Here is a 20485-nt window from a genome sequence, read left to right as displayed (position 1 = left end):
GAACCCCACATATGCCCATCCCACCAGCCCAGGGATCTGGAATAACTCAACAGTGTTTATGTGCTCCATGTTTATTTGGGGGCAATAGTGGGAAGAGGTCTGACATCTCATGGAGGACACTGTGGATCTGTATCGTAGTGGGAGTCGAATAGGGTGCTGGGCAGGTGTCAGGAATGACTGGATCCAGGCATCAGGTTGTTGACTGCCCTGGCTGGGCCTCATTTGTAATACGGCCTCTGTGTGTTGAGGTCGCTGTAGACATCTGACCTCTGGCCTTGGAGCTCCTAAAGGGATGGACAGGGCAGGGACCATCAGTGAAAGGGATCCACCAAATAAACTTAAAACAAAATCCAGCTGTCTCCCAGTGACCTACAAGGCCCCCGGCAGCTTCTTCAAACTTGTAGCCGTGAAAGAGATCTGGATTTTATTGAAGTGCCTTTGATGTTCCCCTTCCTCCTCAGCTTCATCATCATGCCCCAGCCAAGGGGCCTTTGTATCTGCCATTCTCTTTGCCTAGAGCGCTGGCCCCCTAGATATCCCCAGGGATGGTTCTTTCTCCCCCTTTAAGTCTCAGCTCGAGTCACTTTCTCAGAGAGGCATTTCTTGATTCCCCCATCTATAGTTTCTTCCCCCCACACCCCAGTCACTGCCACATCAACCTGCTTTATTTCCTTCATGATGTCTCCCCAAATGATCTTATTTGTTAATTTGCATCAAGTCTGTCTCTCCAATTAGGACATAAGCTCGCTGCTGTGTCTCCAGCATCTAGCATATATAGGTCCCCAACAAATTCCAGCAAAGGAGTAAATAAATTGGGGTAATGCTTTGCCACCAAAATTTCACTGCCCCCAGTAGCTGGAAAGCCCCTTCAGTCTTCTGGACCTCAAAGAGCGAAACTTGAGATTCTTCTACTTTACAAAGAGACTTTTTAATCCACAAGAAAGGCAAAGCGAAGCTAGCTGCAGACAAGTAAAACAGACTTTGCAGAGCAGGGTTCACAATGGGGGCAGGGGGTGGTCTATGGCCCCAAGATGCAGGCCTCAGATAGAATCCCTGAACTCAAACGCACATGCCCCGTCTGAGTGGGCATCTTTATGGGGAGGGTGTTTGGCTTCCGTTAGATTCTCAGAGGAGCTCATGACTCCCTGAAGAGTTAAGAATGGCACTGACAGAGAGGCAGAAGATGGAAATTTTTCACAGTTTTCATAAAGGTCTATTTCTTCATTGGTGGGTAGCGCGTTTCACAGTTAAATACATTTCAATCGTGTATAGATGACTGCACGACTCCAGCATTGGTTAACTAGATAGATAACCAATTCAACTAGAAACCACTAACCAGTAACTGTCTAAATATTTAAAATACAGCTCTTACTTAGATCATCCTTTGTTTTGATCACCTTCTTGGGTTGAGGGGGTGGGGAAGCCCACTGGTCACACTAGAAATATCTTAAGGTCACTCTCTGCATCGTGGTTCTTAAGAAGGGTTTCAAGGATACTTGACCTGCCCTAGATTATATGCACAATTTTTATTTTGGGGGTGGATTTTTCTGAGGACTCTCTAGCTCTCATCAGATTCTCAAAGGGATGCAGATCCCTCCCCCCAAATTTCTAGAACTCCTCTCTTCATAGTTACCAAACTAGGGCTGAAATGTATATATACCCTCTGCCCTTATGAGGACTTCTCTGGGAAATCAGCTTGTCCTGGGCTGGGCTTTTCCAGAAGAATTCAGAGCCTGCCCTCTGGCTGAGGCAAACCATCTTGTATTTCCCCTCCACACATTTTAAGCTGAGCATAAAGTCATGATTGATCATTGAAAGCAGTTTTGGGCACTCTGTCTTCAAGCGTTTGAGGAGCTGCTAAGAAAGTGGCTTTGGGGTCTAGGTTCTGCAGGGACTGGGGACTGGGCAGGGCGGGGGTGGTTTCTCGGACAGACACCCGCAAGGCAGGACTGAGGTCTGAAGAAGAGAAGCTGGTTTCCTCACCTGATAAGGCGACTCTGTCTCAGTGATGTGCTGTTTCCGGGTCACTGCAGGGGGGTGGGGAGCACCAGCGTTTGGAGACGGGGTGTGAGTTGGGGCTATTTTGTTGTTACAAAATCAGCCCCTACAGTCACCTCCCTTTGGAGGGTTGTGACTTGGGAGTTTACCCCTCCCCTCCAGGCAAGTCCTCAGAGCATCCCAGGCCATCTCCTGCCAGACCCACTCACCCTCCGCAGACCCTCGACCCCGAGGGACCAGCCGGCCCAGGGAGTACACGGCCAGGGCGATGAGGAGGGTCAGCACCAGGTCCCCCAGCACGATCCCTGCCAGGACGCCAGGGCTCACGGTGGAGCAGTTGCATTCTGGGAATGTATGCATGGCACAGGGGTTGGGGAGGTCAGTGGGAGCTGGGAGGAGGTGTCAGTCATCGGGGGAGGTTTGGAGAGACTGGAGAAGGGACAGAGATGGGGTGGCATTTGGGAGGGAGGGGAATGGCAGGGTCTAGGCCTACCTCTCTGGGCCTGGACAAGGCTGACACCTGAGGAGAGAAAAACAAGGTCAGCTGAGACCTGGGGCTATAACTTGCCAGGGGAGTGGGCGGGATGGGCATAGAAGCCGGGGAGGGTGGAAAACAACGTCTGATGGGACGTGTGGGCTGGCATCAGGGCCACCGGGCTATATTATTTCTACATCGACTTGTGCTGTTGCAACACTGTTTGAGTCCCCTCCCTCTGCTTCTACAAGAGGCCGCGTCTTGGGGGCACATGCTCTGGGAGAGACCCATAGAATTTAGGGGGCTGCGGAATCTGCTCCAGTTCCAACCCCCCCACCCCCACCCCCCCCGCCACCTTTGGTTCTCTCTTTCTGCCCTGCTCCCTGCCCTGTCCCAAGCTAAGCCGAGGAACTGCAGAAGCCCCCAACTCACCACCCACAGTCAGAAGGAGAGACAGGAGGCTGTTGGCGGGTCTGAGGCCTCCCATGATGCAGGCGACGGTGCTGGACACTGCAGTCCACGGCGGATGGGATGTGGCGTAGTGTCCAACCAAGTAAAGGAGGAAGTCTGAGGTGGGTGGCGGCAGGACGGAGGAGGAGACGTTGGGGGAGGAGGAACAGAGACAGATAACACCAGAAAGAATCAGGCCCAAACACCCCAGGGGCCAGGCTGCAGCCCCCAGGCTGGAATGAAGGGCAAAGTGTACGTGTGTCAGCTCGGCCTTCGTCTCCAAACAGGGGTCAGACATCATCATAACAGGAGGGTCAGTGGCTGACTATGAGTGAACCCATCTCTCCTTCTTCCTGGCTGGGCAACCTTGAGCAAGTCACTCAACCTCTCTGGGCCTCAGTTTCCTCATCTGTAAAATGAGGAGTAAAATAGTACCTACTTTGTAGGGTGTTGCGGGGATCACATGAGTTAATATTTCTAGAACAGGATCTGACACTTGCCAGCTTTTTATTAGCACCACTTACAGTTATTTGATAATCAGAACCTTGTAATGTTCAGAGAATATTAAAAGAGAACCATCAGGATATGGATACTAATGACATGTGGACACTCTGTCCCAAATAGTAATGCATTTAACCCCCAACAACACCCTTCTGAGGGAGATGCTCTTAGCCCCATTTTACAGAAAGATAATCTGTGCCAAGGTCACACAGCAAGTAAAGGTGGAAATGGAACCCGGGACCCAAAGACCGATATTTGACCCTTAGAGAGAAAGAAAAAAGAAGCAAGGTGGAAGATAGGGAAGAAGAAAGTGATGGCAAGGCAGAGAAGGAGGAAGAGGAATAGGCAGTGACACAGAAGCACACAGCACAGACCCAGGACTAGGGCTTTGGGGTGAGGCAGGTGGGGGACAACGTGGTTGTGACAGCATGAGCCAGGCTGGGCGGCCCCCACCAAATGAGGAAGTGGCTGGAAGCGAGTATCAAGGGAGGCTACGCAGGAGATGACAAGGACTTCTAGCCTCGAGCAGGAGCCTGAGCTGGGGCTGGGAAAGGAGGAACCTGAGGTTAGGGCGCTGGGGGGGATGGGTTAGCAGCAGGAAGCCCTCCCCCGTCCAGGCAGCACACCCACCACTCCCCCTGGGGCTGGGGCTCAGGAGAGAAAAGGGGAAACTGGATGCTGGTCATGGGACAGGCGCTGAGTGGTCTGCTGGGGTGGGGGATGGAGAGTACTTGGAGTCCAGAAGACCATCAGGACCAAGTCCCAGGGAGCACTGGCTGCTAACGCCGCTGACACTGCCCAGGCCTGGCAGTCCTGTCGCAGAAGAATCGACACCCACCCGCGCCCCCACCCCACCCCCACCCCAGGTCTGTCTGGAGTGGGCCCAGAGAGGACAGATCCTGCAGGCCTTACCGGCACGCCTGGCATCTCAAGGTGGCTGAAGCCCAGGGAGCAGCGGGCAATCAGGGAGGAGAGGAAGGTCTGAGCCAGGAGGGCCTTGATCTGACTCAGGTGTTCACAGCCCCCTCTGGCTGAGGGTGGGGAGCAGACTGCGGGAGGCAAGGGGCCAGGCTGCTGCTCCGGTCCAGTTTATTGGGAGGACTTAGGGAGGTCTGTTAGAATAATGCCTGCCTGGCACACTGAATCTGCTCAATGAATGTTCATTATTATCAACATCATTATTGTTATTGTTATTATAATGCTTCAAGTCTCCTGCTCTGGGCTCACCTCAATAGAAATCCTCCCACCACCTCTCAGCCTCAGCCTCCTGATGTGATCCTTCCAACGCCAGCCAGGCCTAGGCTGTTCCCAGAATTCAGTCTAACAGCCCCCACACCCAGGCGCCATCCAATCAGAACAGATGTGGCCATAGGGCTGGGTCAGAGTCCTGGAACCACCGTTTGTTGCTGAGATGTGGGGAAGTCCAATGTGTCCCAAGGAAGCGGACTGGGATGCTGGCAGATACTTGTGGGATGTCGGGTAGAGACTCTTTATCAACCAAAAGTCAAACATTGCAATATTTTAGCAACAGGTACAACCGAACTGGTGCAGACCCCAAGAAGCCAGCCTGGGCTGGTCTCTGCTCCACGGTCCCCATCCCACTTAGTGAAGGAAGAAGCTGAAATGCAGGGCACCACCATCCTCACAGTGCCAGAATCCAGGAAGCAGGGGTGCCCCCACCCCCACGAAATCTGTAAAGTGTCTCAATCTCTCCTGGCAGCAGCCCAAGACTTGGGGAAGGCCAAGGCTGCCTTTCCCAGAAAGCAGGCAATGTTTTGAACCTGTGACAAGCTCACTTCTGTGGAAGCTGGAGTCCCTCCCCACCCTCCTTGCCTCCACTTTTCCCCCCAGCCCATCCTCCCCACAGCAGCTTTCTGAAAAATCAGACAAATAACCCACTTTTTTTAAATGGCCAAAAGAGTTGAACAGACACGTCACAAAAGAAGAGATGTGAATAGCCAATAAGCATGTGAAAAAGCTCTCCATATCATTAGTCATTAGGGAAATACAAACTAAAAACCACAATGAAATACCATTACACACCCACTGCAATGACAAAAATTAAAAAGACTGACCCTTCCAAGTGTCAGCAGAGATGTGGAGCCATTGAAAATCTCACACACTGCTAGGGGAAGTGGAAAACAGCCACCACCTTGGAAAAGAGTTTGGCATTTCTTTTCTAAAGTGAAATATTCACTTACTCACAGATCTGGCCATTCCGCAAAAGTAGGCATTTACCCAAGAGAGATAAAAACGTATCTTCAACATAAAGACCTGCCCATCTCTCTGTCCTCCCCTCCTGCCTCTCTTCCCCCTGTTACCCTACTCCAGCTACGCTGGTCTTCTCGCTGTTTCTTGAGTAAGTCAAGCTCATTCTCACCTCAGGGCCTTTGTACCTGCTGTGCCCCCTGCCTATGATACTTTCCCCGAAGTCTTTGTATAACTGACCCCTTCTCATCCTCCAGGTGTCAGCCCAAATGTCACACCCTCACAGAGGCCTCCCCTGATCACTGCTGCTCAAGTCACCTCCCACCAATTTCATTTTCTTCCCATATTTGCCATACCTGAAATTCTCTGACTTAGGTATTCCAATTTCTACTGTCTGCCACTTCCTCTAGAATGGAAACTCCGTGAGAACAGGGACCTTTCTGTCTTGTTCACTGTTGTATTCCCCAGCACACAGAGGAGATGCTCTATCACTGTTCTTTGGCTACTGGATCGAATGACCACCAGTGGCAACAGGTTGGATTAAACATGGCTCCTTGTCTCTGCAGAGGTTTAAGGGTATCCCAGACATGCCCACTATTTCTTCTGGAATTAATCATTTGCCAGATAAGAACGGTAGTGTCCCCCATATCCTCCTGTTCCTTCTTGCACAGAATTTTTATCAGAGTGTCTGGTCACTAAAGACTGCATTATCCGGCCTCATTTGCATTTAGAGTGGCCATGTGACTTCATTCTGGCTGATGGGCAGCATGGGAAGTGAATGAACTATTTATGGGTCTTAGCTTTTGTGGAAGGATATAGTCAATTTCCTCATTTGCTAGAATTTGAACAAGGGAAGTGTCATCTTGGAACAAGCGGGTAAGGACACCATCATAAGGACAAAACAGCAGCAAGACAGAAGGAGCCTTAGTGCCCATCATCTTGGAAGAGCCGCGCCAGCCCTGGACTGTTATGTGAGAGAAGACCTCCTCCCTCATTTAAGCCACTCAAGGTAGGTAGTCTCCAAAAACAGTCACCAAGAATTTCTTCTGCCCAATATACACATGCCAACCCTCTCATCAAGAGTTATAGAAAAAAGAAAGAGTTATAGAAAACAACAACTTTATACCACATAGCGCAGGGAACTATATTCAATATCTTGTAGTAACCTATGGTGAAGAAGAATATGAGAATTAATGTATGTTCCTATGTGACCAAAGTATTGTCTACACTGGAAATTGACATAGCATTGTAAACTGACTGTACTTCAACAGAAATATGTATATTTTTAAAGTTATAGAGTCCATTTTCCCTCCCCTTGCATCTGAGCTGACCATGTGATCGCTTTGACTTAGAACACAGTGGAAGGGATGCTGTGCTCGCCCTGAGCCAAGGCTGTAAAAAGCCTTACAGCTTCTGCTGTTATGCTCTTGGGACCCAGCTGCCATGCTGCAAGGAAGTCCAAGCTCCCTTCCTGGAGAGTGAGGCCACACAAAGAGGCCTTAGAAGATGAGACACCACGTAGAGAGAGGCCACGGGGATAAGAACCAAGGCAGCCCAGCCAACAGCAAATGCCAGAGCCCCAGAAAACCCAGTCGTCTTGGACCTTCCATGCCTTGCCAGCCCCCGGCTAAATGCAGCCCCTTGAATGACCCCAGGCAACACCATGTGAAGCATAAGCACCTCCACCTCCGCCGCCAGTTCACAGAATCATGAGAAACAATCAGTCTTACTGTTTTAAGCCACTGCATGTTGGGGTAACCTGTTACAAAGCAAGAGACAATGGAAACAGCACTGTTATTTGGGGGAACTTTGTTACTGCAGCCAAATCCATATTCTTTATGACATAGTTTCGAATGCCTTGCTTGAACTCGCTGAGCTTAGAGGGTGATGTTGGTGAAGATTCAGAGGCCAGCGCACACGTGCTCTAAGGGAAAGCTGAGCACATGAACATCAGGGGAAAGAGGTGATGGAGCTTTAGATGGATCTGGACAGACTCCAGGACTGTCTTTCCAGAGATTGTCTCTGCTTCTCTCTGGGCCAGCTTTGTTCATCCCTCTCCATTCCTTATGGAAAAGCAGAGTTTCTGCCATCAATAGCTCACTCTTGCTGATTCCTTGATTAATATATATGCATATTATACCATATATAATATACTATATATAAGTATACACATATACACTAGGAAAGGGCTAAGACTGGCTCAGCACAAATAACTTGCCCATCTCAAAATAATCACCTATGGCTGCGGTTAGGGGTGAAGTCTATGAGAAAATGCAGGATCCCTGAGAACACTAAATGGAGCAGGAGGGAGGAACAGTCCCTAGAAGCAGCACGGCAGGGATGCTGTTGGTGTCTCATCCATATTCCCTCAGCAGTGATCATTTCCAAGCACACAACTGGGCTTCCAACTGCCTGCACTGCGACTGTCTTCTGAATGGCTCTTTCGGGCTGCTAGAACCCACTCTGCCCAAGCTGGAAAGGGCCAGGGAGTTAGTGCTTCTGGGAGCAGCCCTCTACTAATAACTGATGGGAGTTGGTGGATAAATACTCCAGCCCCCTCACCCCTTGGATGAACAACTTTAGGATTCTACCATCTTCCAGAACTCCCCAGCAAGATTAAGCTCCAGCTGCTCTAGATAACACATTCTTCATTGGCTCACCCTTCCCTGTCTGCCTTCCCCACTCCCTGCTGGCATTCTCTGAATTTCCCAAGTAAATGGCTTGACTTGAGTCCTCTTTTCAGGTTCTGGTTTTGGGGGGAACCTACACTAAGACAAAGGGAGTTTAATTCCCAGAAGGGAAGAGGGGCACTGGGTCATCAGCACAACAGATGCCCAAGACAGCTCCCATCCCCGCCTCTTTCTCAAAGAACCCGCGTCTTCCACAGTTTAAAAGTAGGAACGCCATGTGCCCTGGCTCTAGTCATTTAATCAATATTATGCCTGATTCCAATGTAGCAGTCAGGGTTCTTCACCTCATACCGTAGAAACCAAGGTAACTAGTTTAAACAGAAAAGCAGATGTGTTCAAGGATGTCCAAATCCCTAGGAGGGCCAGAGAATCAGTCCTGGGATTCACAAATCCTAATGCCACCCAGAACTTTCTGCTAAGGCTTCTGATATTTGCATCAGAATCAATTTTCCAGATTGTCTCCTTCTTCCCCTCACTCTCTTTCAAATCAAATTCTGTTGTGAGTCCCAAAATACCTACAGATGAAAGATGGTAATTGGGACTTGCTACATAACAACACAGGAGAGAGGAATGAGTGGGAAAGGATTGTTGGCTGGATTGTTGGATTGTTGTTGAGGGTAGATAGATTATTGAGGGTTCCTCACACTTTTCTATTTTTCTGTCTTTTCAAAATTTTCCAAATTAAAAAAAAAAAATTAAACATGAGCACATTTGCTTGACAGAATGCAGAACACACACCTGCATCACAGCTTCAAGGAAGCTTGGGAATGTGGGTTTCTGGCTTCTAGATCCAGGAGGCTGAACTCATAAGTTAGGAAATTCCTGTCCAAACAATGACCAAAAAGAATCTCTCATAAATATGCATATATATGTTTGCATATTTGAGTGGTGGTAGAGAAAGCTATGTAAGGATATGCCCAGGCTGCTAATGTTGGTAATGCTGGTGACATGGGTCAGGATAGGAGATGGTGGAGGGCAAGCACAAAAGAAGGTTGAAAATAAAGGAACTATATGAGAACAATAGTGTCTATAATGATGCTGTTTATATAAAATGATGTATGTAAAACTGTGTATATCTGCATAGAATAAAGAATGAATGTGTAGTCAAGAGAATGTCAACAGTGGTATCTCTGGGCTGTGGAATTTAGATTATTTGTAATTTTTTTAATTTAATTTTTTTTATGGGAAGTATTTTCTATCTATATAATTGGGGGGGAAAGGTATTTTAATTTCAGAAAACACAACAAACAAATAAATTCAATTCTGCACAAGAATAAAACACAGGACTTCTCCTGCCAGGAATGGTGTTCTAAAGAAATCAGAAACCACCCTTCACTAGATAACAGATAAAAATGCAAGATAAAATCTATGCGGAAAAAATATTACTAAAAGCAGTAAAACACTAGTAAAGAGGAAAAGGAAATCAAAATGAAAATTCAGAATAACATAAGAGAGGATCCCCAAACTTCATTTGTTCTGAAGGTATTTTCCAATGCGAAAGGCAGCCTGGGACCAGAGGAGCAAAAGTAACCCAGGTCCCCCCAGATTGGAGAGTCTGAGCCTCAGCTCTCCATTTCAAGCAGAGACCTGAAGGCCATCACGCTCCAGGTCAGAATGGGCCAGGAGTCACCTGGCCTTCATGTGAACTTACAGTTTGTCCTTGTACCCCCTACACTGCACTATAGCTACACGTATTTTCAAGAAAACAAAACACAAGTTTGAAGTTTCCATCAGAAAACTGGAAACTATAAAAAGTGAGAGAGCATATTAGAATATAAAACAAAAAGCATTCTAGAACTGAAAAATGCAATCACTGAAATTAAAAACTCACTGGATAATAAAGATTAGTGTTTACAGAGATTCGATGTAGCTGTAAAATGGAGGTAGGTTGGAAGAAACTCTCCAGAATTCAGTGGAGGTAAAAAAAATGAGAAATATGAAAGATTGGATGAAAGAGAATTTCTAACTCAAGTTTATTGTTGTCCTAGAAGAATGAGATAGAAGCCATATTTGATTAGATCATGATCAAGTTAGAGTTATAGTGAAAATGCAAGGCTGGCTGAGTATTAGTAAATCAATTAATGTCAACCAGCACGTTAACAGGTTAAGGGGGGAAGTGTATGATTATCTCAACAGATGCCACAGGTGTTTGATAAAATTCAGCATCAACTCATGAAAGTCTCAGAAAACTAGGACTAGAAGTGTATTTTAAAATTTGATGAAAAGCACTAGCAAAAGCTAACATCGTTTATGGTTAAGTATTAAAAGATTTAATAGTTAAATATTTAAAGCTTTCCTCCTAAGTTTGGAATAAGAAAAAGAAAGATGCTCGTTGTCACCACATTTGTTCGGTTTTGTCCCAGAGACCTTAACTCTGCAGTAAAGCAGGAAATGAAAGTTATTGGCCTCATTATTAATAGATTATATGATTCTGGCTAAAGAAAATTCAGAAGACTCTACAGACCATTTATTAGAATTCATATCAGAATTTGCTAAGTTACTGGATATAAAATCAATCTATAAAAATCGATTTCATTGCTGCGTGCCAGCCATAAACCAAACAAAAGTGGAGAAAAGTAACGATTTACATTAGCATAAATGGTCAAGTACCTAGCAATAAATCTAACAAACTATGTGAAAAGTCTGTACAGGGAAACTTTATAAAAGACTTTTTAAAAAATCGAAATAAATGGTTTGATATATCATGTTATTGGATTGGATAGCAGTTTTCCCTGAATTTATCTATATATTCAATCCATTCATAATCTAGAGTCTAAAAGTTTTTTCTTATGAAACTTGCAGGCAGATCCTAAATTTTGTGCAAAAATATGAAGACCCAAGTTTAACAAAGATGCTCTTGGAGCAGAACAAGGTGAGAGGTCTCACCCTACCTGATATCAAGACCTACTGTAAAGCTTTGGAAATTAATGCAGTGATTGGTGAACTAGGACAGAACAGAGATTCCAGAAATATACCAATATACATACGATCACCTGCTTTGTGATAGAGGTTTTCCTGCAAAACAATATAGAAAAAGATGGTCTTTTCAGGGGGGAGGGTATAGCTCAACCGGTAGAGTGTATGCTTAGCATGCACAAGGTCCTGGGTTCAATCCCCAATACCTCCTCTAAAAATAAGTAAGCAAAACCTAATTACCTCCCCACCTTAGAAAAAAAATTTTTAAAGACAGTCTTTTCAATGAATAGGCTGAGTTAGTTTGTTATCTAAATGGATGAAAATTACATTAGACTCCTACCTCATACCATGCACAAAAATCAACTCTAGGTAGATCATGGACCCAGAAAGGCAAAACAAGAGTTTTGAAAAGATAATGTAGGATAATTAATTCATAACCTCAAGGAAGAGAAAAGATTTCTTAATCAAGACCCCAAAAGCACTAACTGTAAAAGATGACGTGGTTACATTTGACTAATTAACACTAAGAATTTGCATTTCTCAAGAGATATCTTAAAAATAAAATAAAATAAAAGAGATATCTTAGAGTGATATGGTTATACAGTTATATTTTTATATTTACACTTACAGATACCTACTTACTAAATTTTGGGGGGTAAAATAATAAGATATTTGGAATTTGTTTAAAATAATCCAAGGAGGAAGGAGTAAGTACAGGTAGAGAGGAAATAAGATCAGCTATAAATTGACAACTGTTGAAGCTGGTTATGAGTTTATGGGAATTCTGTTCTCTCCACTTTTGTGTATATTTAAGATTTTTCACTTAAAAAAAAAGATACTGTTAGAAAATGGTCACAGAGTTGGAAAAGATATTTGCAACATATAGTATAGACTAAGGATTTGATACATACCCAGCATATACAAGGAACTCCTTAAAAATCAAACAGCCGACCTCAAAAGAAAAATGAGCAAAACTCTTGAGCAGACACTTTACAAAAGAGAAAATCCAAATGCAATACAGGTATGAAAAGGTGCTCAACTTCAATGGGAAATGCAAATGAAAACACCTTCCCTCTTCACCTAGAAATGACAAAAGTGGCAAAATCTGACAATACCAGGTGTGGTGAAGATGTGGAGCAACAGAAACTCTCAGGCACTTGCTGAAAGAGCAAGTGGAAGTGGTTTAACCACTTTGGAAACAGTTTAACATTGCTTTTCCTGGTGACTTGAAAATTCTGCCCCCGGATCTGTACCCTGGAGACACTGGTGGGTGGACACCAGGAAGGCTGTGCGAGGCTCTTCACGGTTGCCCTATTTGCAAAGCCCTTCAGGGGAATCAAACCAAATGTCCATCACAGGAGAATGGGTACAGACATTGCAGCGTACCCATAGTATCCCACTGTGGGATCAGTGTTCTACATGTCACAATAAATAAAATTTAAAGATCTGATAATGCTTGCTCATTTGGAAAAATACAGCAAAATACAAAATGAACAAGAAACTTCACCTACCTCAGAGAGACAACTTCATTACAATATTTTGTTGTATTTCCTTCCTGTCACTTTACTGGGAATATTTTTAGATATTTCTGACCATACCATACATGCAAATTCGCATCCTGCACATTTTTGCAAACAACTTGTATTAATATGGAACAAGCAGCTATATTCCCTTCGACTGTTCACCTGTGACCTGACATGACTGTTATACATCTGCTCTTTGCCCTGGGAAGAAACCAGAGATGACCCTCAGAATAAATTAGGCATCAAGCTAAGATTTTACTTCTCAATTCACCCATGCTCAGAAAGAGCCACGGGATGGGTCTCCATTTCCCTTTCGCCCTCCCACTGCCTGGAATGTGGATGTGGTGGGAGCCATCTTGGACCACTCAGGTCGGGGAACCCTGGGGATGCAGGACTGTAGTCAAAGCAATCTGGATCTCTGATGTCATAAAACCTCCATACTGATGCCGTGAAGCCCTGGACTATTTATGCTTGGTCTATTGGTGAGGCAGAAATACAGTTCTCCTTTGTTTTGGCTACTGTTACATTGAATTCTGTTATGGGTTCATAGCCTACCTAACCCTAGACCCTACCTAAGTGCCCATTATATGTGAGTAATTTCTCACGTTCCCAAAAATCTCCTTACATATATCAGTCTTTAATTGGCTCATAAGATTACATCCTCTGAAGATACTGAATTTTTTACTTACTCATGCATTCATCCATTCATTCCACACATATCTGTTGAGTGCTCAGTGGGCCCCTGGACAGGTGATGGGTATGCAATGGTGAATAAAACTGCCCTCGTGGAGGAAGACATGTGATAAAGAAAGCAAATAAACACACATCCCTTCTCTACACTCAGATACAGCATGTTCCCAAATGTGTGGCAGAGACTAACTGCTCACTAAAACTGCTCCCCTGTTGCCTCTTGGCACACAGCTGGACCACATTTCCCATCCTCCCTTGCAATCAGGTCTTTGAGGCAATGGGCAAGTGAGCAGATGTGTGTGTGATCCTAAAAACTTCCCACTTGTGGCTCTCACCTCTTTCAACAGCCACTGATGGAGAAGACTGGGGGCAGGAGCAGGGGAGATAAAGGAGCCCGGAGTTGCCGGATGGGATGAGCCTGAGTCCCTGATACCCTACATCACACTATCATGTGAAAGAAGACAGATTGTATCAAGCCACTGAGATTTCGGGATTTTTTGGTTAACAATTGCTAGAAGTTTGCTTTACCTAATACACATGAAGAAAGGGCTCCAGAAAGGGAAGATATAGCTTGAGTGGTAGAGCACGTGTTTAGCATACACAAGGTCCTGGGTTCAATCCCCAGTACCTCCTCTGAAAATAAATAAATAAGTAAAACTAATTACCTCCCCCTAAAAATTAAAATAAGTAAATAAAAATTTTTTTAAAATTTTAAGGGCTCCAGTGGACTGCAAAAATGGCCCCAGTTTTTCACCCCTCCCTGTCTCCATGCCCTTTGCCACCTGACTGCACAGCAACTTCCACCGAAGAGTGGAATCTATTTCCCCACCCCTTGAATCTGAGTGGGTCTTGGGACCTGACGTGGCCAATAGAATGAGGCAGAAGAAACAACATGATGGTTGCCAGCAATAGCTGAATGACTGAAAATAAATTCAGAAATAAATAAATAATTTCAGGAAAAAAGTGCCTAGGACGTCCCCTCTTGTACAGGTATCATGGACTCCAGCATATTGATGAAAATTCCTGCAACTCACCTAAATTCATTCAAGCCAGCATTTCCCATATTTATTTTATCAAGGAGCCTTTTATTATTAAATACTAATTAACATCCCATGGATCTTTGTCAAGTGGTAGTAGGACATAATCAAATTATTTCCAGTTTGTTTTTATTTGTTTGGCTACTATTTTTTAAATGGTGCCATGAAAATCCTTCTAGTGAAATCTTTTTCCACTTGCTGGATTCCTTCCAGGGGCTAAATTCCTAGTAGTGTAAATGGTGAATTAATAGATATGCACATTTTCAGGCTCTGGACTCAGGCTGCCAAATCTATCTCCAGAAGGGTCATTCCAATTCGGATTCCATTCACATCCCATTCATGGTGAGTGGGGTCTCCCATTGCCTTGAACTCTTCTCAGCCAAAGGGAACCATATTTCAAACATCTTTGCTGATTCGACAGGCAAAGGGCAACATCTCAGTGTTTCAAGTGGCAAATTATCTGACTATTACTGGGGATAAACTTGATTTTCATCTTTTTTTGGTTATTTATAGTTCTTCTTTGAATTGTCTTTTTATATTAATTGCCCATCTTTCTTTGGGGGATTGGCTTTTCATGTTAATTCCACATTCACTTATTAATATCTTTATTACATCATGTTAACCACTTTTCTATCATATCTGTTGCAAATATTTTTCTTTATTATTTGTTTGACTTCAATTTTAGTCATGCCCTTTTTGAGCAAATGGAATATTCAGCTTTTCTAGACAGTCAAACCCATCAAAATTTTCCTTAGTGATTTTTTTTGTTTTTGTTGTTGTTTTGTTTTTTTGTTCCACTTTCAAGTTCAGAAAGTCTTTCCCAACCCAGAGGTCGTTAAATATTTATTTCATCTTCAAGATTTTTATTGTGTAATTTTCTTCCCACATCTTGCTCTAGTCCATCTGGGATTTATTTTCATTTATCATGCAAGATGAGGCTCTAAGTTGATATTTTCCCCCAAATGGCTGAGACATAAATCCAACTGGTGTGACATTATGCTTCTGTTCTTTAATCTATTCTTGCTTTCTTTACTCAGTCTTTGGCCATTCATTCTGGTACATTACCCAGGATGCTTGCCCTTACACTGAAATCACACTTTATAATATGTGTACTCCATGATTTTGTCTGTCTCGTCACCAGTGTATTCACAGCACATAGAACAGAGCTTGGCACATGGCAGGATCTTAATAACTATCTGGTGAAAGAATAAGTAAGTGAATGAATGAATAGTGAGCAAATAGATGAATGCATACAATATGCTAGCCCTGATCTTGGCAGTGAGTGTATTTATGCTGGGAATAATATTCTGCCCCTTCCTCTGTGAGGCCTGCAGATAAATAGGAAACAGTTTACTCAGGCTGTATCAGGTAGCTATTGCTGCATAACAAAATTTCCCACAACTAATGGCTTCAAAGAGCAACCATGTTATTATTTGTTCAATGCCCTGTGTTTCAAGAATTTGAATAGGACACAGCAGAGACTGTTTCTCTGTTCCATGTCATGTCAGCTACAGTTAGAACATCCAAGAGGGCTTCTTCACTTGCAAGTCTGGTGCTTCAGGAAAAGTTTGAATGGCTAAGGGATAACTAGAACAGCTGGACTCGGCTCATATATCAGAGGCATCAATTCTTACTGCTGTCTGGCTTCTACAGGTCTCCACATGGACTTTCCATGTGGTCTCGCCAACAAGGAGCTCAGGGCTCCTGAGTGCACAAAAGCCTTAGGCCAAAACTGGCCAAGTGTGACTTCTCTCTCATCTTTTTGGTTAAAGCAAGTTATATATCCAAGGCAGATTCAAGGGGAGAGCACTATATAAGATTGTGAATACGGAAGTTTAGTTCTTTGGGAATCTCAGTGTAATTGACTTCCACAATCCATTAAATGGCTCCTTATTGACCATTCACAAGGGTCAGGCAGGATGCAGATACAACGGCAGACCACACAGACATAGGCTCCTGAAATGCAGTGAATGCAGGGGCCCAGGCCATTCCTGGGCCCTGAGGGAGTACCTCTCCAAGCCCAAGAAAGGAAGTGACTTCCAGTGGAGGTAACCCCAGACATGTGTATTAAAAATGAGGAGAACACAGTCAGTCAAATGGAAGAGTGTGTACAGAGGCACACAGGTGAGAAACCACTGAGACTGTCTTGGTGAATCCCTAAAGTCCAAGGCAGAGAGACAAGGCTGGGGCAAAATCAGAGTCCATATAATAGGGGAGGTGGAGGCCCTGAATGCCACAGTAAGAAATCTAGAATTCATGTTTTTTTTTGAAGCCTGCTAAGTCTTTTTATTTTGTTGAGTCCAGACTTCATCTTGATGAACAGTGATTCCCAACCAGCAACTGGGTATCTGAATTACCCAAGTTTAAATATTTTGAGACGTCTGAGCAATATCTGGGTCAGGAAGATGTCCAGCTGGTAGCCACTCTACACATCAAAGGATGATCTGGGCAGCTAACAGGACTGGGAATCGTAGCCATGTCATCAAAGCCACCAGAACATAATGGAGAAGTTCATCTAAGGAGAATGTCTAGAGTCAGGAGAGAAAAAGACTCTTCAGTGCCTTAAAGAACATTCTTTGTAGCAAGATGTGGCCACCAGTTCCTCAGACTTAAAGGTGGGGTCTACATAGGTTCATGTTGAGTCTGGGTGGGTCTGTGACTGCCGAAGTGATGCTCTGTGACTTCTGAGGCCGAGTCAGAAAAAAACCCATACAGTTTCCGCCTGGATCTTTCAGGACAAAAGCTCTGGAATAAGTCAGCCACCATGTAAGGTCACCATGCTGGAGTGGCCACGTGTAGTTGCTCTGGTCAACAGCCAATGAGCTCTCACCTGACAGCCAGCAACACTGCCAGCAGTGTGAGTGAGCCATCTTGGACATCAGCCCAGTCGCTTTTTAAACACCTCCAGCCCCAGTCAACTCTGACTTCAACCACAGGACAGATACTCAGTGAGAAAAGTCCCACTGAGCCCTTGGTGTATTTCTGATCCATAAAGTTGAAGGGAAAAGAAGATGATGGCTTTAAGCTCCTCCATCTGCAGCATAACCACCCTGATATGTTAACATCCCTCTGTTCTAATATGGGAGTGGTTTCTGTAGCCTCATGGGGCCCTCACAGGTCTAGCAACTCCAGCCTACTGGGCCCAAGCAGGAAAGCAGGCTCTGTGTCGTCAGCTATCCCAGTGTGGCAGAAGCCAGAAATCAGATTGTCCTGGGGAATGCTCCGAGATTTCAAACATTATGAATGCCAACGGTCCTCTGACTTCAGAGGAGGAGGAGGCAGGAAGAGAGACCGAGGAGGGACAGCTGCAGCAGTTTACGTGCTGGGTCAGTGAGCAGACCTTTTCTGAGCACCTACTGTGTGGAGGCACTGTAGGGGGAGCTGGAGACAAGGTGGTGGGCTCAAGAGATGACTTCCTGCCCTCATATGGGTACGTGATAGTGGGGGAGACAGACAGACAGATGAATGGAGAAGAGGAAGAACAGTGTGTGGTACATGCCATGCAGAGAATGAAAGATGGTTGATATGGTGTGAACGTGGTTGTGGGAGAGTCGGGCTTTTTAGTGGCACAATGGCTGCATTGAGAAGGGGGCATCTAAGCTGAGACTGAAGGAAAAGAGAGAGCCAGCCCTACAAAGGGAGAACCGTGCTCTCAGAAGAGGGAATGGCCATCACAAAGTCCCCGAGGTAGGAAAGAGCTGGGAGTGTGTGAGTAACGGCGAGAAAAGTGGCAAGGCTGGGGCATGAAGAGCAAAAGGGAATCAGAGGATGATGTGAAGACAAGGAGGCTGCAAGGATCACAGGAAGGAGTTTGGATTTTACCTTAAGTGTAACAAGAAGCCATTGGAAGGTTTTAAGCAGGGAAGTAATGTGATCTGATTTATGTTTCTGAATCAGCCCGAGAGCTGTGGTTTGAGGATTACAAGTAGGACCAAAGATTAAATGCCAGCAAACCAGTTGGTAGAAGAGAATGGTTCTCAGACCAAGGTGTTAACAGTTGCAGGGTGAGAGGTGGGTGCAGTTGGGACAGCCCTGTGTCACGGGAGGGGAGTTTTCAGACAAGAATCGTCAGGAGAATTTGTCAGAATGCAGACTGCTGGGTCTCATCCCCAGAGATTCTGGTTCAGTAGGTTTAAGGCAACAGAGAATTTGCATTTTTAACAAGTTGTCATGTGATGCTGATGCTGATGCTGAAGCTGCCGGTCCAGCAATCACACTTTGAAAACCACTGGTCTAGAACAATACTTTCTAATAGAAATACAATGCGAGCCATCTACGTGATTTTAAAATTTCTAGTAGCTACACTTTAAAAGGAAAAAGAAACAAGTGAAATTAATTTTAATAAAATAGTTCACTCATGCATATTATTAATATATCCCAAAGACTATCATTTCAACATATTATCAATATTTTTTAAATTCTTGAGATATTTTACATTCTTTTTTTGGTCCTAAGTCTTTGAAATCCCAGTGTATTTGTTTATATTTACAGCACATCACAATTAGGACTAGTTAAGCTCTCAAAAGTCACTTGCATGGCTAGCCGCTACCCTACTACACAGCACAAGAAGACAGGCCTATTATTGCAGGACCAGTGAGTTGAAGATGGAGAATTGCCTCTTGAGTTTAGCAACAAGGAAGAACTTTAGCAACAGGAGGCAACATTTATGAAATAGACAGGGAGAGCATGGAGACACTTCCTTTCTGAAGTTTGGCTGTGGTATTATAATGGATGGAATAATAATAATGGATTGGCAACACTCAAACCCAACACTGAATATTAACATCACACACAAGAAAGAAACACCCAGACATTATTATATGTCTCCTGTTGGAAGAACTCGACATCACCCATGAAGTACACTTACCAGCAAACTGAAACTGAATCTGACCCAGCCTCTAGATTTATCAGTTTGCAGGGCATACAGGGGATAGAACATATTAAAGTACGCCAAGAAGTGCAACCTCCCAGATCAGACTGTGAGATGAATGAGAGTGAGGGAGGACTATCATAAAATAAAAGACTTTAAGAGGTATCAACAAAATGCAATGCACTATCCTGTTTGGATACTGATTTGAAAAAGCCAAGAGTTAAAAGACATTTAGGAGACAATCAGGGAAATTTGGAGATGGGTTGGGTATTAGATAATATTGTGGAATTATTCATTTTTAGGTGTTATAATTATGTTTTTTAAGAACCTCATATTTTAGAGATATATACAGAAGTTTTTATGGATGAAATCATATGCTGTCTGGGGTTTGCTTTCAACTAATTCGGCGCCGAGGGAAGCGGAAAAAATAAAGTAAGATTGGCCATATGTTAATAATTGTTGAAGAAAGTGATGGGTACCTGGAGAATCACCATACTATTCTATTTTTGTGCACAGCTGAACATTACCATAATAAGGTTTTCTTTTTTTAAGGGGGGAGGGGGTGGTTGTGAAGGACAGGAGAGAAATAGGGGAAAGGAATTTTTTTTTTCCTCTTAAGACCGGAGCGCCATGAACAGACTCCAGAGGTGGAGATGCAGGTGAGCCGGAAGGCGGCTGAGCTGGCTCTGGGGCAAAACACAGTGTGAGGGTCTCGCTCTCCCTCGAGTAAGGAACGGCAGAGCCTCCACCGCTGCCTCAACTTCTAGTTGTGGCGTCTGTGGCACCTGGGCCACCCACCAGCTAAGGTCCCCCGGGCGCGACAGACCACCCACGCCTGCGCAGCACCCCGTCCTCGGTGCAACGGACTCAGCCCCTACACCCCATAACTCCCCGCGCCGCCCTGCAGGCGCGCTCTCTGAGGCGAGGCCTCCGCCTCCAGATTTGAGCAAGGTGAGGCAGAGGGTGTCGCATGGCCTTCTGGGAAATGCAGTTCGCATGCCTAGCCGAAGTCACCGCTTAACCTGTCCGCGAGACTACGTATCCTACAACGCATCGCGCGCGCAGCGGCTGAGAGGTGTGTTGCTGCCCCCACGTGGCGATTGGGAGGTTTCGCCCCGGCCCGGGAA

General features: G+C 44.9%; 1 protein-coding gene across 1 annotated transcript; it reads right to left on the bottom strand.

Moving 5' to 3' along the window:
* Window positions 1–60: 60 nt before the first annotated feature.
* Window positions 61–13086, bottom strand: TYROBP (transmembrane immune signaling adaptor TYROBP). The gene is made up of 6 exons (XM_006217038.4): window positions 12750–13086; window positions 2906–3040; window positions 2492–2518; window positions 2208–2342; window positions 1984–2027; window positions 61–284 (listed from the first exon to the last, which is right to left on the bottom strand). Exons 2-6 carry the CDS (start codon window positions 2958–2960, stop codon window positions 219–221), a joined length of 327 nt encoding a protein of 108 aa, XP_006217100.1. The 5' UTR covers window positions 2961–3040; window positions 12750–13086; the 3' UTR covers window positions 61–218.
* Between the last annotated feature and the right edge of the window lie 7399 nt (window positions 13087–20485).

The sequence above is a fragment of the Vicugna pacos genome, chromosome 9 (assembly GCF_048564905.1).
Source record: "Vicugna pacos chromosome 9, VicPac4, whole genome shotgun sequence".
Classification (NCBI taxonomy): Eukaryota; Metazoa; Chordata; class Mammalia; order Artiodactyla; family Camelidae; genus Vicugna; species Vicugna pacos.
Note: the sequence above shows the minus strand (reverse complement) of the source record. Positions and strands in the feature narration are given on the sequence as shown.

Coding starts and splice junctions, on each gene's coding strand:
- TYROBP (XM_006217038.4), bottom strand. CDS start 2,960: ATGGGAGGCCTCAGACCCGCCAACAGCCTCCTGTCTCTCCTTCTGACT. Junction 2,343..2,491: donor CCTTGTCCAGGCCCAGAGAG/GTAGGCCTAGAC, acceptor ATACATTCCCAG/AATGCAACTGCTCCACCGTG. Junction 285..1,983: donor AGACAGAGTCGCCTTATCAG/GTGAGGAAACCA, acceptor CCATCCCTTTAG/GAGCTCCAAGGCCAGAGGTC.